General features: G+C 40.5%; 1 protein-coding gene across 5 annotated transcripts in view; it reads right to left on the bottom strand.

The window, feature by feature from the left end:
- The window catches only part of LOC127578236 (tubby-related protein 3-like), a 62,683-nt gene that overhangs the window by 30,925 nt on the left and 13,922 nt on the right, over positions 1-17,836 (bottom strand). For 3 of the 5 annotated variants that reach the window (XM_052030000.1, XM_052029997.1, XM_052030001.1), the window contains exons 3-4: positions 3,732-3,894; positions 853-981 (exon numbers count right to left, since the gene is read on the bottom strand). In XM_052030000.1, coding sequence (XP_051885960.1) covers positions 853-981; positions 3,732-3,846 — 244 coding nt within the window. In that variant the 5' untranslated portion in view covers positions 3,847-3,894. Of the gene's footprint in view, positions 1-852; positions 982-3,731; positions 3,895-16,889; positions 17,039-17,836 lie in introns of those variants that run through there. The other 2 variants (XM_052029999.1, XM_052029998.1) reach the window with 2 other exon arrangements.

Here is a 17,836-nt window from a genome sequence, read left to right as displayed (position 1 = left end):
GTTGGAGAGCATTCTGACTGGTTGCATCACCGCCTGGTTTGGAAGCTCCAATGTGCAGGATCAAAAGAAGATGCAGAGGGTTGTAGACTTAGCCAGTTCCATCATGGGCATAACCCTCCCCATCATCGAGGACATCTTCAAGAGGTGATGCCTCAAGAACTTTAGAAGGCGGCATCCATCATTAAGGACCCTCACCATCCGGGACGTACCCTCTTCTCGTTACTACCATTCGGGTGGTGGTACAGGAGCCTGAAGACCCACACTCAATGTTTTAGGAACAGCTTCTTCCCTTCCACCATCAGATTTCTGATCAGTTCACGAACCCATGAACACTAGCTTGTTATTCCTCTTCTGCACTAGTTATTTATTTATTTTTGTGATATAGATATATATTAGTAATTTTTATGTTTTGCACTGTACTACTGCCGCAAAACAACAAATTTCATGACATATCTCAGTGATAATGAACCTAATTCTGATACCTCCTTCAGCATTTCATGTGTTTCATGTCTTATAAATGTAATTAATTTACTTGATCTCTCTTCCAATGACTCCTAAAGTCCCATGCTAATACCACTTCTATTTCTAGATCTTTCTGCTCAAGCAGTTTGCAGGTCATTCAATACTGTATTAAATGTCTGCTCTATTCTCTCTTTAAAAGCCATTCATCCATGGCATTTTTCAACTTTACTGAAGATTTTATATATATACTTTCTGTTTAGATCCCGAGGAACAATAGCGATTGCTTGTATTCTGTGCCAAGAGATACGCAGCCATGAAGAGATCCAAACTTGAACTGTTCAAATTTGATGACAATCAGAAACTACCAGCTTTATGGGCTTTGAAGCTAACCTGGTTCGCCTTTGTCCTTTTCGATATCTCGGTCCAATTTGTTACCTTCTTGCAAGTTTTTCATTCTGTCGGGGCGCAAAGACTTCTCAGAAGGAAGTGCCACTTCAGATTTCTTTCTGTCTCCTTCTGCTAATATAATTAAAGCAAAAAGAAGTTTGAGAGCATCTGCCACAAAATTGGTTTCCTTACTTTCTAATACCAATTTATATCAGTCATATCAACATACATGTGGACAGATTCATCTGCACATGGGAGGTGAATTTCCAAAGTTCCATCAATAGTGATATAGAAAATAGATGCAAAATGATTCATTCTTTACATTATTTCTTGCGAAAGGGACATTAAGAACTGTCTTTCACTTGGAACCTGATAATTAAGATGGGACTACTAAGTTTTGTGCATCTAGTTCCATATATTTGTACTGAAACCAACTGTGTATTATTATAGTAGACTGAGATGTGCCTCAATTTGTAGTTCAAGTGCTGGTTTATCAATTACCAACTTTACTTAAAACCACTCAAAAATGATGAACTGGACTGAGACACAGAAAAACTGGGATATCTGAAGATCTATCTATCTTGTTTACATCACAAAGCCCCTCTGTGTCAAAGGGATGTGGGCTTTCATGGTTTTCCTTGGCTCTGGCTTGGAATTCACCAGATACCATTCATGCAGCACAGCACAGGACATAGTACACCTCTACTGGTTGAAGGCAGGATTCCCAACAAATGCAGGTATCAACTTGTAGGTGTGGCAACTTCAAGTTGGACTACTGTAGTAGGCTTGAGGAAATGTTGCTGGGCAACAGAACTTAGACATCTTAACAAGAGATGTTGGAGCTCCATGATAATTCCTAGACTGAACAAAGGATGAAGGCATTAACTAATGATCTGTACTCTTGAAACAAGTGAAAACAATTTACTTACTGGGAGATTCTGAGAAATTGTTGCAAAAAGAGGAGACGTTGACCACCAGTGGTACAAGAGTAATATCTGGTTCTTCATAATATTTATAAAGTAAATCAAACCAATTCACATCCATTCCCAACATGGACAATATATTGGGCCCACAAAACACTAACCTCTTTAGACTTTGATCACTACCCTAACAAGATTCATGGATGCACAAGAACCACAAAATGAAAACATTTTAATCTTATGATTGTTACTCAACTTCCTACAAAGATGCAAGGTGTCAAACATGAGGAAAATTTTATTCTGTAATCAGAGCATAAGGTACAAGCATTCAGCTAGAATAGAAGTTCAATCTTCAACACTGGGGGGGGGGGGGGGGGGGGTTGGTTAGCCAAGGGCTTCCAGTGAGGCAAGACATCATTGCACCCATTCAGGAGTTTCTAGATTTGTACTGACTTGGCAACAATGGGCCTTTGAGGGGGTAGATTACACAAAGATTCCTGGTTATAGAACCAGGAATAAGCCCACCTATCACTCACTATGAATATCACCAATGTCTGGTCAATGAGGAGTGACTCCAAGCAACATAGTCCTTTAAGATCTGCTCAAGTCTATGATAATAATCAAAAGATAATTCTAATATTCCACCTTAAAATGAGCAAAACATTCTAGAATATCCGCAGTGAGTCTGTCTAGGCTAATATAAGCAAATGGCACACTGCATGCCAGTATTAATTTATACACTTAAAACACATTTGAGCCAAGTAGCTCCACCGGAGAAGTATTGAGTACCAAGCACCATTTAAATATAACTCCAGTTGGAGAGGTGAACAATTGGTGAATGCTAACACAGAGAACTCATGACTTGAAATATGGGGAACTGTATTAAGGAGAAACAATTAGGTTATCAAAATCGTGATCAAATTATGACTCTTCAGCAAGGTTCAAAAGAGAAATCAGTTGAAGAAATGTCAAAGACATTAACAAATATTCAATTTATACATCAGATTAACAGCTGGTGAGGCAGGACTACATGACTGTAAAATGCCATTATTGTCAGTACACTCAGCCACTTGCATCAAGAGTGGCCCCATGCTGCACGGATGTACTGGAAGCTGCACTCTGATCTACACTGGAATAAACAATATGGTGCAGATGGCAGATAATCAACTCAAGATAGTGGAAGACCTACCCTGATAAAACAACTGTTTTTTTTAAGAAATTAAAACAACATTCAACCACTGGTCTACTTTTGCCTTTTAGTTCACTTATGGTTTTGAAACCACTGTAATTGCTGGGAAAATCCAGTGTGCCACATCCACCTTCACAACAATTTCCATTTCCCCAGCAAACATTAAGGTGAACACACAGACACTCACCTTGCAAATGAATTCTTCAGAGTTAGAAAGCATTTTTTCCCTGTTTTAACTGGTAGTGTTAAATTGGATAATGCAAATACTTCACAAATTGCACAGCACAAACCATTTTGGGCCTGTGCTTGATGGAGTTCAGAAGGATGAGGGGGGAATCTCATTGAAACCTACCAGATACTGAAAGGTCTGGATAGAGTGGATGTGAAGAGGATGCTTCCAATAGCAAGAGAGTATGGAATCCAAGGGAACAGCCTTAGAATAAAGGGATGTCCCTTTAAAACTGAGATGAGGAGAAATTTCTTCACCCTAAGGGTGGTGAACCAGTGGAATTCATTGCCACAGAGGACTGTGGAGGCTAAGTTATTGGCAGATATTGATAGGTTCTTGATTGGTAAGGGGATTAAGGGTTACGGGGAGAAGGCAGGAGAACGGGGTTGAAAAAAAAATCAGCCACGATTGAATGGTGATTCAGACTAGATGGGCTGAATGGTCTAATTCTGCTCCTATATCTTTAGATCTTACTTTTTTATCCGTGTCATTGTAGAGTACATCATCTTTAAGAAAGTGATTATTTGAAGTACACTTTACTTGCCATCTGGTATTCTGTGGCTGGTGATGTTGTTATGGGATTCTACTAATGGTGATTGTTCCTCACAACGCTTTGGCTTCAATCTCCTTGGCTTGGCTTCAAGGTTAGGCTGAACCATGAGAAGGTCCTGCCGTTTCTTCCTCTGCTTCTGTTCCAGCAATGCACGCTAGAGAGAGAAAGTTAAAGGATTAGTTTTGAAATTTGATTTATAAATAATAGGAAGGAAAACTCAAGAACTAACATCAATAACATTTTAACTGACAGAAACTTGATTACAACTCAAGAGACAACCACCTTAGAGTAATAGTTAAACAGCATGAAAATAGTCTCTTTGCCTCAACTCATTCACATTGACCAAGTTGCCTATATGAGCTAGTCCAATTTGCCTGTGTTTGGCCCATATCCCTCTAAACCTTTCCTATCTATGTACCTGTCCAAATATCTTATAAACTTTGTAATTGTACCCACCTTTACCACTTCCTCTGGCAGCTCATTCCATATACCCACCACCCTCTGTGTGAAAACTTTGTCCCTCAGGTTCCCTTTAACTCTTTCCCCTCTCACCTTAAATCAATACCCTCTAGTTTTAGAATCCCCTACCCTGGGAAAAAGACAGTGACAATTCACCTTATCTATGCCCCTCATGATTTTATATACTTCTAGAAGGTCACCTCCTCAGCTTCCTATGTTCCAAGGAAAAGAGCCCCAGCCTATCCAGTCTCTCCTTATAACTCAAACCCTCCAGTCCCGGTAATGTCCTTTGAAGAGTTACATTCATCTTTTGTAGAATTACACAAAAAGTAATGCAAAGGGCAGACTATCCCACCCAAGATGTCCATGATGGTATTTATTCTCCACTTGAACTTCCTCTCTGCAATCTCCATCTGTCTTCTCTTAAATACATCAATAATCATTTGCTTCCCCAACTCTCAGTTAGGGAGTGCCATATTCTCAGTTATTCCGGGTTCCCCATTTGATTTCTTTGTAACTTCTTTAGAATAGTGGGCCTTTTGTTTTCCACATCCATGGAGAGCAAATCTCTCACATCTAGTCCACGTGAACCTTTGATAATTTTAAAGATCTTTATTGAATAACAAATGTAGCCTATTTAAACCTTTCCCATAAAGAAATCGCACACAGTTGTAAGAGCATCTTAATTGATAAGCTATATTTTAGTTACCCCAGACAAATCAAGATGTCCAGGATTACTCAGCAAAATTTTGCAACAAGTAACTGAATTATACAATACACAAAAAACTGGAGGAATTCACTGGGTCAGGCAGCATCTATGGAGGGAAATGGACAGTCAACATTTCGAGTCAAGACTCTTCATTTGGACTGGATGGATCTGGACCAGTCCAGACGAAGGGTCTCAACCCGAAATGTCAACTGTCCATTTCCCTCCAATAGATGCTGCCTGACCCGCTGAGTTCCTCCAGCGCTTTGTGTGTTACTCCAAATTCCAGCATCTGCAGTCTCTTATGTCTCAACTGAGTTATACAGATCATGCTCAGCCAGAGCAACAACAGGGGCAAATGTTTCAGTGTTAATTGAGAAAATAATTACAGATGCTCTTTCCTATTCACCATCCAACCCTGCTCAAAATGCATATGTATAGAAAATCTAGGTCAAAAACTAGAATTTTCTACTTAACAACACCAGGAGCTCCCCAAACACAAAGACTACAGCAGCCTGAAACAAGAGCTCACTGCCAGCTTCTCAGAGCAATTAGGAATGGGCAATGAATGCCAGTTCACACTATAAATGAATTTTTAAAAAGGGGCTTCCATGGCATCAATGCATTGAAGTAGAATTTCTGATTTTTCATAGGTACATAATTCCCACATAGAAGGATGGTCCAAAAGGTTAAACCCCATAGGATCCAAGGCAAGTTGGCAAATTGGATCAAAAATTGGTTTGGTAATAGGATACAGAGGCAATAGCGGAAGGTTGCTTTTGCTATTGGAAGCCTTTGACCTGTAGACAGTGCTGTGAACCTTACTTTTGTCATATACATTAATGATTTAGATATGAATATGTATGATTAAAATGTTTTCAGATGACAGGAAAATTGGCATTGTTGATAGTGAGGTCAGTCTTGGGGTACAGAACAATAATCACTAGTTGGCAAGTTGGGAGGAGCAACAGAGCTTAATCTGACAAGTGTGAAGAGATGGATTTTGGGAGTTGTACTAAGGATAGGATGTATACCATGAATGATTAGGCCCTAGAGAGTATTGAGGAACAGAGGGACCTTGGTGAAGGTGGCAGCACAGATAGCAAGGTGATGAAGAAGGCATGAGATACTGGCCTTCATTAGGCAGGGCATAGAATATAAAAGAGCATAGAAGTCATTACACAACTTTATAAAACTTTGTTTAAGCCACAGCAGAAGCGTTGTGTGCAGTTCTGGTCACCTCAACATTGAAAGGACCTGATGGCACTTGGGAGGTGCAGAGCTGATTTACAATGATGTTATGAGGGGAGACTGGATAGGCTACATTTGTTGTCCTTGGAGAGAGGGAGGCTGAGGGGGATCCTGATTGAGGTATACAAATTTATGAGAGGCAATAGTTAGGGTCGATAGTGAGAAACCTTTTCCCATAATGGAGATGTCTAAAGCCAGAGGGCATTGATTAAGGTCAAAAATAAGTTCAGAAGAGATCCAAGGAAAAGTTATCTTCACCCAGAGAATGGTTGCAATCTGCAACACACAGCCTGAGAAGGTAAAGGAGGCAGAGACTCTCCTATTTAAAAAACTATCAGGACAAGCACTTGAATCACCAAGGCATAGAAGGCTACAAACCAAGTGCTGGTAAATGGGATTAATAATGGATACTTAATGATTGGCATGGACATACGGGCTAATAGGTCCTGTTTCTGTATTGTACAGCTCTGACTATAAAATTAATTAAATTGCAGTTCACTCAGCTAAGTATAAATAAGTAGTTGGGTCAGGAGTCCCTGAGCAAATTTATCTGCGAGGACTAAAGGAACTTTTTGATGATCACAGTACTTCCCATGTTGCAGTTTTGTGCTGTGATAACTGCCTGCTAATTTTTGAAATGGTACTTGCACAATTTAGCCACTGGGTGGAACTGCATAATATTTATACAACACATTCCTCAAAATTCATTCTTAAAAATTGGTCTGCATTTTACATAGAACAGTACAGCACAGGACTAGGCCATTTGGCCCACAATGTCTAGAATGAAATTGATGCCAAATTAAACTAATCCCTTCTGCCTGTACATGACACTGTCACTACAAACACTACGCAGCATAGGGGAGGGAGAGGGTTATGTAGACACGGTGCATCAGGTGACAGTCACCCCCCTTAGAGCAGGTACATCTGAGGTTCGGGAGGCAGATAGAATGGTGACTGTCAGGGGAGGGAAGAGGAAGAAGAAGAAGAAGAAGAAGAAGAAGTCAGGCAGGCAGACAGAGCAGAGAGCCCCTCAGTAACAAGTTTTCTGCCTTGGAAGCTGTTGAGGGGGATGACCTGCAGGGGCCTAGCTGCAGTTACCAGTTCTCTGGCACTGGGACTGGTACTGCTGCTCAGAAGGGAAGGGTGGGAAAGAGACATGCGGTAGTGATAGGGGACTCGATAGTCAGGGGAACAGACAGGAGGTTCTGTGGCAGTGAGCATGAATCCCGGATGGTATGTTGCTTCCCAGGTGCCAGGGTCCGGGATGTCACTGATCGGGTCCACAGGATTCTTGAGCAGGAGGGAGAGCAGCCAGAAGTTGTGGTCCATATTGGCACCAACGACATAGGTAGGAAGGGGGATGAGGTCCTGAAGAGTGAGTTCAGGGAGCTTGGCAGAGAATTGAGGAACAGGACCTCAAGGGTAGCAATCTCGGGATTGCTGCCAGTGCCACGTGATAGTGAAGGCAGGAATAGGAGGAGGTGGCAGATAAATGCGTGGCTGAGAAGCTGGTGCAGGAGGGAGGGTTTAACATTTCTGGATCATTGGGATCTCTTCTCGGGAAGGTGGGACCTGTACAGAGAGGATGGGTTACACCCGAACCAGAAGGGGGCCAATATCCTTGCGGCGAGATTTGCTAGGGTGGTTCGGGAGGGTTTAAACTAGTTTGTGAGGGGGAAGGGAACCGGAGGAGTAGGTCAGAGGAAGAAGGGAATGGGGAAAAGTTAGATCAAACAGGTAGAGAGGCTTTGGGGAAGGAGAAGCAGAATACAGGCTATAAAAGTAGTAAGGTAGATGGACTGAAGTGTGTTTACTTAAATGCAAGAAGTGTCAGGAATAAGGGGGATGAACTGAGGGCTTGGATAAGTATGGGGGACTATGATATCGTGGCTATTACTGAGACGTGGCTGATGTCAGGAGAGGAGTGGATATTGAATATTCCTGGTTTTCGGTGTTTTAAGAGGGATAGGGAAGGGGGGAGAAGAGGAGGAGGGGTGGCAATACTGGTCAGGGACACTGTTACGGCTGTGGAAAAGATGGATGTTGTAGAAGGATCATCTCTAGAGCCCGTATGGGTGGAATTAAGGAACAAGAAAGGAGCAGTTACTCTACTAGGAGTATTCTATAGGGCCACCGGTAGCAGTAGAGATATAGAGGAGCAGATTGGCAGGCAGTGTTTGGAGAGAAGCAAAAATAACAGGGTTGTTATCATGGGAGACTTCAACTTCCCAAATATAGACTGGAACCTGCTTAGTGCCAAAGGTTTAGATGGGACGGAATTTGTTAAATGTGTCCAGGAGGGATTCCTGACACAGTATATTGACAGGCCGACTAGAGGGAATGCCATGTTAGATCTAGTTTTAGGAAATGAACCGGGACAGGTGAAGGATCTATTGGTGGGTGAGCATTTGGGGGACAGTGACCATTGCTCCATAACCTTTAAAATTGTCATGGACAGGGACAGGTGCAGAGAGGACAAGAGGATTTTCAACTGGGGAAGGGCAAACTATGAGGCTATAAGGAGAGAACTTGGGAGTGTAAATTGGGATGTCCTTTTTGAAGGAAAATGTACTATGGAGATGTGGTCGATGTTCAGGAATCTTATGCAGGATGTTAGGGATAACTATGTCCCGGTGAGGCAGGGAAGGAATGGCAGGGTGAAGGAACCATGGGTGACGAGAGAGGTGGAACGACTTGTTAGGGAGAAGAAGGTAGCATACGTGAGGTATAAGCAGCAAGGTTCAGACAGGGCCCATGAGGAATATAGGGTAGCGAGGAAGGAACTTAAGAAAGGGCTGAGGAGAGCTAGAAGGGGACATGAAAAGGCTTTGACTAGTAGGGTTAAGGAAAATCCCAAGGCCTTTTTCAAGTACGTGAAGGGTAGGAGGATGGCTAGGGCAAAGGTAGGTCCGATTAAGGACAAAGGCGGGAGAATTTGCCTGGAGGCGGCGGAAGTGGGAGAAGTTCTCAATGAGTACTTCTCTTCGGTATTCACCACGGAGAGGGGTCTTGATGATGCGGAAGGGAGTGCTGGTAGGGGTAATGTTCTCGAGGTTGTAGATATCAAGAGAGAGGATGTGTTGAAGTTGTTAAGTAATATTAAGACAGATAAATCTCCGGGGCCTGACGGGATTTTCCCCAGGCTGCTTCGAGAGGCTAGGGAGGAGATTGTTGAACTGCTGGTAAGGATCTTTGAGTCCTCGTCGTCCACAGGGATGGTGCCAGAGGATTGGAGAGTTACGAATGTTGTCCCCTTGTTCAAAAAAGGTAATAGGGATAGGCCAGGGAATTATAGACCAGTGAGTCTCACGTCTGTGGTGGGTAAGCTGTTAGAAAGGATTCTAAGGGATAGGATTTATGAACACCTAGAGAATCATGGACTGATTAGGGACAGCCAGCATGGCTTTGTGAAGGGAAGATCTTGCTTCACAAGCCTGATAGAGTTCTTTGAGGAGGTGACCAGGAAGATTGATGAGGGCAGTGCAGTGGATGTGGTTTACATGGATTTTAGTAAGGCGTTTGATAAGGTTCGTCACGGTAGGCTTCTTCAGAAGGTCAGAGGCCAAGGGATCCAAGGAAGCTTGGCTGTGTGGATTAGGAATTGGCTTGCATGTAGAAAGCAGAGGGTTGTGGTGGAAGGAGTGCCCTCGGATTGGAAGGCAGTGACTAGTGGTGTCCCGCAGGGATCGGTTCTGGGACCTCTACTTTTTGTGATATTTATAGATGACTTAGATGAGGGGGTGGAGGGCTGGGTTAGTAAGTTTGCAGACGACACTAAGATAGGCGGTGTTGTGGATAGTGTGGAGGGCTGTCGGAGCTTACAGAGGGATATTGATAGGATGCAGAGCTGGGCTGACAAGTGGCAGATGGAGTTCAATCCGGAGAAGTGTGAGGTCGTACACTTTGGAAGGACAAACTCCAGGGCAGAGTACTGGGTGAATGGCAAGGTACTTGGCAGTGTGGAGGAGCAGAGGGATCTGGGGGTTCATATTCACAGTTCATTGAAAGTTGCCTCACAGGTGGAAGGAGCAGTTAAGAAGGCCAATGGGATGTTGGCTTTCATAAGTCGCAGGATTGAGTTTAAGAGCCGCGAGGTGATGATGCAGCTTTACAAAACTCTAGTTAGGCCACACTTAGAGTACTGTGTTCAGTTCTGGTCGCCTCCTTATAGGAAGGATGTGGAGGCGTTGGAGAGGGTGCAGAGGAGATTTACCGGGATGCTGCCTGGATTAGAGAGTATTGAATATGAGGAGAGGCTTAAGGTGCTAGGGCTTTATTCACTGGAAAGGAGGAGGATGAGAGGAGACATGATAGAGGTATATAAAATACTGAGAGGAATAGATAGACAGTCAGCGCCTCCTTCCCAGGGCACCAATGCTCAAGACAAGAGGGCATGGCTTTAAGGTTATGGGTGGGAGGTTCAGGGTAGATGTCAGGGGGAGGTTTTTCACCCAGAGAGTGGTTGGTGCATGGAATGCACTGCCTGGGGTGGTGGTGGAGGCAGGTACATTGAACAGGTTCAAGATCTTGTTGGATAGGCATATGGAGGAGTGTGGGATGGGGGGGATATGCGGGAGGAAGTGTTTAGGTAGTGTGAGGGTGGTTTGATGGACGGCACAACATGGTGGGCCGAAGGGCCTGTTTTGTGCTGTATGGTTCTATGGTTCTATGATTCATATCCTTTCATTCCGTGCATATTCAAGTGCCTATCTAAAAGCGTCTTAAACACCACTATTGTATCTGCTTCCACCATCACCTCTGGCAGCACATTCCAGGCATCTACCACTCTCTGTGTAAAAAAAACTTGCCCCACACATCCCTTTTAACTTTCCTGAAAAATTTTGACCAGTCATCCCCCAACAGTCAGGAAGCTTGATATTCTTGCCTCATTACAATTAGTGTCGAAAAAGCATAGTTGTTAATCTTACGTTTCCCCTCAATTAAAGAAGGGTCCATTTGAAGCAGCCTCCTAATTTGGGGCATAGAGAAGAGCTTTTCTTCCATTTGGGGAAATTTTTTGCCAGGTCCCTTCCAAATGAAGCAGTCCATCGTTGTGATCAATGAGATCCCTCAAATGCAAATGCCTTCTTTCAGAAAAGCTTCATCTGGTGAATGAGCATGTGCTAAACTACTCTCAAACCTTGGGTTAACTTGCTGCAGAACCTCTTTGCCAATTGTCTCCCCCTTCTCTGTCTCAGAAAGTCCCTTATAATAGAAGATGGCTTGTTACAACTCCAGTTCTGTAGGTTCTGAGGTGCCTAGTGTGGGATCTGCAGATTCTGCCGGAATTTGGATGAGTGGGTGAGGAATAAGGGAGGTAATGCTCTCCTTTGGCCATTTTCACTAGACTTCAATACACTCATGAAGAGATTTGAGGTTCTCAGTTCCATTCCAGATGCTCTGCCTTCATTATGAATGTATTTCCAGGAGTTGATGAGAATAATACATTGCTTCCAGAGGCCTTCAGAATATCCTTGAATCCTTTCCTCAATCCTCCTGGAAATCTCTTGCTGTGACAGAGCTTTGGGCAAAGTGTGGCTTTGGGAATCTGATGTCAGTAATGTAAATTATGTGGCCCATCCATTGGTGTCAGATGAAATCTCGATGCCAAGGATGTTAGACCAGCAGAGGATACTGGTGTTTGTTTGCTTGACCCGCCAATGGATTTAATGGATTTTGCTGAGAGAGCATTGTATGTTCCAGCTCAGTGAATTGAAGTGCCTGCTGCAAGTAATCCACCACTACACTCACAGCACTCTGGATAAATGGGTGCACCTGGGCCAGATGCATGTGTTGAAACTAACCTTCATCATGAAAGTCACATGGTGGCTCATTCTTCATTGGAATGGGATGAGGCAGCCAAGTGTGCCTGTAAAGTTCCCTTTTGCACTACCTTGATGTACTTACGTATGAAATTATCTGTCTGGACGGCATGCAGACAAAAGCTTTTCACTGTATCTCGGTACATGTGACAATAATAAACCAATTACCAATACCTCTCATTATTGATTTACTAGTTTGAAATTGTCAAGCTATAAATAAATCATTACAGTTGCCTGGGCAACTGCTTTCTTATCTCACCAAGTTTTAAGTCTCAAGGATGTCTCCTCCTGTTTCCTCCAATGTTTATGCTAAAAGCTTTATAAATTTTAGAAAGTTTACAACATCTGTATGCCCACAGAAAGTCAAATGAAGTTAGCCTGCTGGATAAAAACTTGAGCTCCTGACATTAATCACTGGGGTCTTTGGTGTCTGGGATCTATCAGGTCGCTGGAGTACATCAAGAATTGCTCCCCTTCTGGAAGACTCATTTTCTTGGTAACAGAATAAAATGCCACCAAAGAACTATGTCCTCTTTGTTCTTCTGAAAATTGGGAAAACTGATTTTCTTTAGTTCTGGTTAATAACAATAATCCTCACCCCTCACTGCTGAGTTTCTTTGTTCAGTATTTGAAATAGTCCACAACTGAAACCCATCTTCCTGGACAACACTTCAATTGGCCTCTCTCTCCACTAAGTTCTCAGTTAAAAAACTGACTCATTTATATAGGTAAATTTCTGTTAAATATCTTTGTTTAATACTAAAATCATTCATTTTAATCTAATCCATTTATCATCCTTTGATTTAGCTTGTACCAACTGTAAATCATTACAGTAGTCTGAGTAACTGCTTTCTTACCTCACCTAGGTCAAAACCTCAAGGAAGTCTCTTCTTGTGTCCACAAAAAGTTTATGCCAAACACTTCATGAGTCACTTCGGCTAACAGCTAATTACTACAAATGTATGCGAGCTATTTGGCAACTATCATTCCAAAATCTACATTGTTTTCAATATAGGGCAAAATTCTTAGCAAAACATGGATCAATTAAAAGCACCCACGCTAGAACTGTAAAAGACACACTTGCCTGACAGAGTTCTTTGAGGAAATAAAAGCAATGATTGAAAAATGAACATGAACTGATCAAGGAAATATCATGGATACTTTGTTTATGGATTTTCAATAGGCATTTGATGAAATATTACACAGGATGTTTGATGATAAAATCAAATTAAGTTTTACAAGAATATGACAGCATAGATGAAAATTTATTTAAAAAATGGGAAAATGGTGAATGGATATATTTTGGACAGGAGGGAAGCAGCTGCTGAGGTCAGTGAAAGAGGAATGCTCATCTTAAAATGCACCAATAATGTAGCAAAACTTCCAGAGTGCACAAAAATAATGTGCTGTTAACTGCAAAGAAAACAATAAATGACTTCAGAAGGAGCGACTGGAATATTGGTTAGACGTAATAGATGACATTTAATGTAAAGAAACATGAAGCTGTAACTGTAAGAGAAAGAATACACTACATTCCAAAGCTCTGTGTGTGCCTGAATGCACATGTACATGTGCATTTGTGTGTGTGTGTGTGTGTGGGGGGGGGGGGGGGGGGGCGGGTGCGGAAAGAGTGGTATACTCTGACTTTGGCAACAATATAAAATATTGAATTGACCTCCATTTTTCACAAGGCCCAATTTCCTTTTATTGAGGGAAAATCTGGCAGGGCATAGACTGTATATAATTGGTGGCCAATTCTTTGATACTCATAGCATCATCAACAATAAAACTACACCTAAAAAAGTAAGACCAATTTCATGGAATATATTACAAAGAAATGTGAAAACTATTGAATGTTAATTAAATTGTTGAGAAAGCACGTCATATAATTGACCCTAGTAGTCTCAGAATATTAAGAATTTTTGCAAATAGCTGGGTAGCAACCTGCTAGAACTCAATGGAATGAAAAAAGGGTTCCACAATCAGCAGACATTTGGTTATCCGGGCCCTTCTGGGTGTCTAGTTTTATATACCCTGATATAGAAAGGTGGTCATGTGTAAATGGATTTTAAAAACTTGTTCATTATTACTCTCTCTCTCCTTAAGATTTAACCAGAAATATTTAAATGACAATTTAGATCCAGATACAGGAATAGTTCAGTTATCAAGTTGTGATTTTCTATTTCAAAAACTCCAAGTTAGCAACTTTATCAAACATTATGTTTTAATACACATTTCAGTTATTAATTGCCCTAATTTGGCAACTTTTCCTTTCTTGGTCTTATTCCCATTTTTTACTATGCTGTCCAACTTAATGCCTTTCAAAGTACCTTATTTTGAATAAACCCAATTTATTATCCTTCCTTTTTGCTGACCATAGTAGTCTTGCTTTTTCCTGAACAATCTGAATTTAAAATCTTCCTATAATAACATGAAAATAGTCCTCTAAATAGATCCACCTCTATCCAAGTGTGAGCCACCCATCACATGACTCACCCTGCTCTTTATTTAGAATTAATCCTTTCGACATCTGAATCTCTCTTAAATTGTGGGTCCAATTTTGTTCTTCCTCATGCCCAAGGAATACTCATTTCCCAGATACTGCAAAGGACAGGGTCAAAGACTGTCCACATACAGTTAAGTGGAGAGGAGCGCAAAAAAAAACACGCCCATCAGCCAGGTTTCCAGCAGCACTCATTTTTGCCATCAAGTTCTGGTGCAAAGCTTTGATGCACCTTAGCCTGGATAGGTAAAGGACATTGGAAGCAATTTGTGCATGCACTCTACTTTTTTTTATATTTTCAATAGGCCACTGGTTCTCCATTCTCACTTCCTGTTTATTATGGGGAGGCAGTTTTTGGTTAAATCAATGGAAATCCAACCAATTTCAATTCAATTATGAATATAATTTTCACATCAAAAGAAAATTTAGCAATTCAGTGATCTGACATGGTGTTGAAATCAATTTGTTTGATTTTTAAAAAAAATTTAGCAAAAATTCTTGACAATATTCATTAGGATGATGATTGATAGCAGTATCATTGCTGCTTCTCAGTGCTTGAGCTTTTCTGTATTTTGATAACAGTAGTATTAAAATATGTTGCATAATTATGCTAATGAAAACTCATAAGAAAGTAATACTTCGGAAAAAAATTGTTAACACCTATTTCCAACCTTTAAAAAAAACTAATCACCTCGATACTTGCAAGTAGCATTGTTCCCATAGCAACAGGACACTACATTTGTGATATTTAGCCATGCAGTTGCTGAGCTGCAAATTCCTATGCTTACTCCAGAAAAGACAGAGTACAATGTCATCAATTCAAGCTCTAGATTCAAATTTTCCATCACACTATCAACAAAAGAAAACAATTTATTTTCTGCCACACCTAGTCTTGTTTGATGTGTAGTGCTGAGTGAAATCATTCAATTTCCAAGTGTTTATTGCAATTGATTCTAGATCAAACACAAATAAGTAATGCATATGTGCCAGAAGTGCCAATATTTTTTTATTAATACATTTTCTCATGTAATATGGACTTTTCTGACAAAGCTGACATTTACTGACAGAACTGAGGCAGCAATCCAGAGCCAACCAGATTGGTGAGTCTGGAGTTGCATACAGGCCAGATTGGAAAAGAATGGCAAAACTTCTCTGAAGAAATTGCAGGTGGTTGTATTATAATAGACAAGTTTCACAGTCAACATTACTAAGAGTAGTGTTTTATTTTTGATTTACTTAATTAATTCAAGCCATTATTGAATTACTTGAATTTAAATTTTCCTAACTGCCACTGTGGGATTTGAACTTGCATATCAAGACTTTTGCAAGTTTGAAGCAGGGCAGCAGCATTTTGAAAGGCCTAGATCTACAGAGGGCAGCATGAGGCTAGGCATACATTGGTATTGTCAAGTCTGAACATACAGTATCGAAGTTATAAGGACTTTATCAGCTGACGAGTTGAGGCAGAATTGAATCTGGTGATATTACATGGTTACAAATAACTGTTTTAGCAAGTAAGTAGAAGTTGGGATAACAGAAATAGGGGGACTATCAATATTTGCACAGCAGGCATTTTTGATACCTTTTTCAAGGATTTCTCAGCTGCCCTACAGCTTTATTTTAAGTATTATTGCTGAGACACTATAGCAGAATAAAGATATAAAACTGGTGACAACAGCTTTTTACACCATGTTTTTCAATCTACTTAGAAGTGCTGGTCAACTGCTAACACTGTTTAAGATCATTTGTTGTAATTAGTTTTACAACAAAAGTCAAACTTGACTTTGATTTTAGTTGGCATGTTAACCAGTGCTGTGGAGGTGAAACAATGGACATAGGTCAAATGAGGAGATTATAATTGAGGTATGGTGGATTCCATAACCTATTAGTAAATCAGGTATTTCAGTAATGCTGGGCTAATCAATTCAAATGTATCAACCATCTCTGCTCTTTTAGACTGTCAACACTGTGAAACAAGCCAATTGCCCTGTCAACATCCACATTTAAAAAAAAGAGTTGCAGCAAAAACAAAATTAAACTTCAGTCTTTTAAAAAAAAGGCCTTTACTAATGTTGCTCTGCATATATAGATATTCAAAATGCGAGCTATGATAGTTTAGTCACTCTATACCACTATGTCTTTGGACAAATTTACTTCATATCGGCATGCTTTGTTATGTTATTTTGTTGCATTTTCAGCTTCCATGCAATTGATAAATCATCTTTAGGTGAATAATGACCAACTGAATCAAAGTAGTAATTTTCAAAATTCAATCTAAAAAAATGTATATTCTTTCACTCCATTAGTAAGAACCAAATGCTATAGAGAAAGCTGTCAATAATCTCAGTGTGCTAGTGAAAGAGTTAATGGCTTACATAAAGATGAAGAAATTAAATGGAAAAGCTTACCTTTTCAAGAGACATCATTCGTTAGAACAATGCAGTAGTCCAAAGCAAGCTAACCACCACCGTTCAGTGAATTTAATAAATTCACTTAAATTACTAGGGCAGAAATTATTGTTGCTATACATTGAGCATCACACAGTCAATTAGCAAAGTTGTTATCCCACTCTCCCCAACACTGCTGATTTCACTAACCATCCAAAGCCAAAATGAAGTCATTTGGTTTAGTCACTATAGCCAAATGCCACCAAACACAGGCTCATCTTCCTGCACATCCAGTCACATCAGCCACTGTACTGAGCAGGAGACTGGAACATTCCATTCTAAATCAGAAACGGTATCTTTGACAACAGAGACCACTCTATTCACTTTCACATAAGCATCATTTGTTTGCTTCAAAAATATACAGAAAATGAAGCACAGTGTTTTACATATGTAGACTTCCTATTCCATTTTAAAAGTCGGGAATGAGATGAAATTTTTCTCTTGTAAAAAAAATTCTTAGCAATCTGTTTTCCAAGAATGTGCATTTGTTATATAAAATACAAGGTAGGGAGAAGGGTGGAAGAATGAGGTATTTTTGAATTATGAAAGAAACTTACTTTTTTTTTGCCAAGAAACATGATATCTTTCATGATTAAACTATCTAACTGTCAAAATGGAGCCACAAACAAGTAGTATAAACCAATGGGATCTCTGCTATAGTAGTTTAGAAGATTTAAAAATGTTCCACAGTTCACAAAAAAATTGCAGGATTGTGAACATGGATGAAGTACAAATCCATTTAAAGGTAAAAGGAGTGTTCTTTACAAACAAATACTGCAGTTCTGGTGACAGCACTCACAACAAGCCGATGGATTGTTTTAGCTTTGTACAACACACATTTCACAATTATATAATAATCTAGATTCAGTTCATAAGAAAAAGTTCTTAATTTTTATCCATTCTTTCCT

Source organism: Pristis pectinata, chromosome 15 (assembly GCF_009764475.1).
Source record: "Pristis pectinata isolate sPriPec2 chromosome 15, sPriPec2.1.pri, whole genome shotgun sequence".
NCBI classification, from domain to species: domain Eukaryota; kingdom Metazoa; phylum Chordata; class Chondrichthyes; order Rhinopristiformes; family Pristidae; genus Pristis; species Pristis pectinata.
Note: the sequence above shows the minus strand (reverse complement) of the source record. Positions and strands in the feature narration are given on the sequence as shown.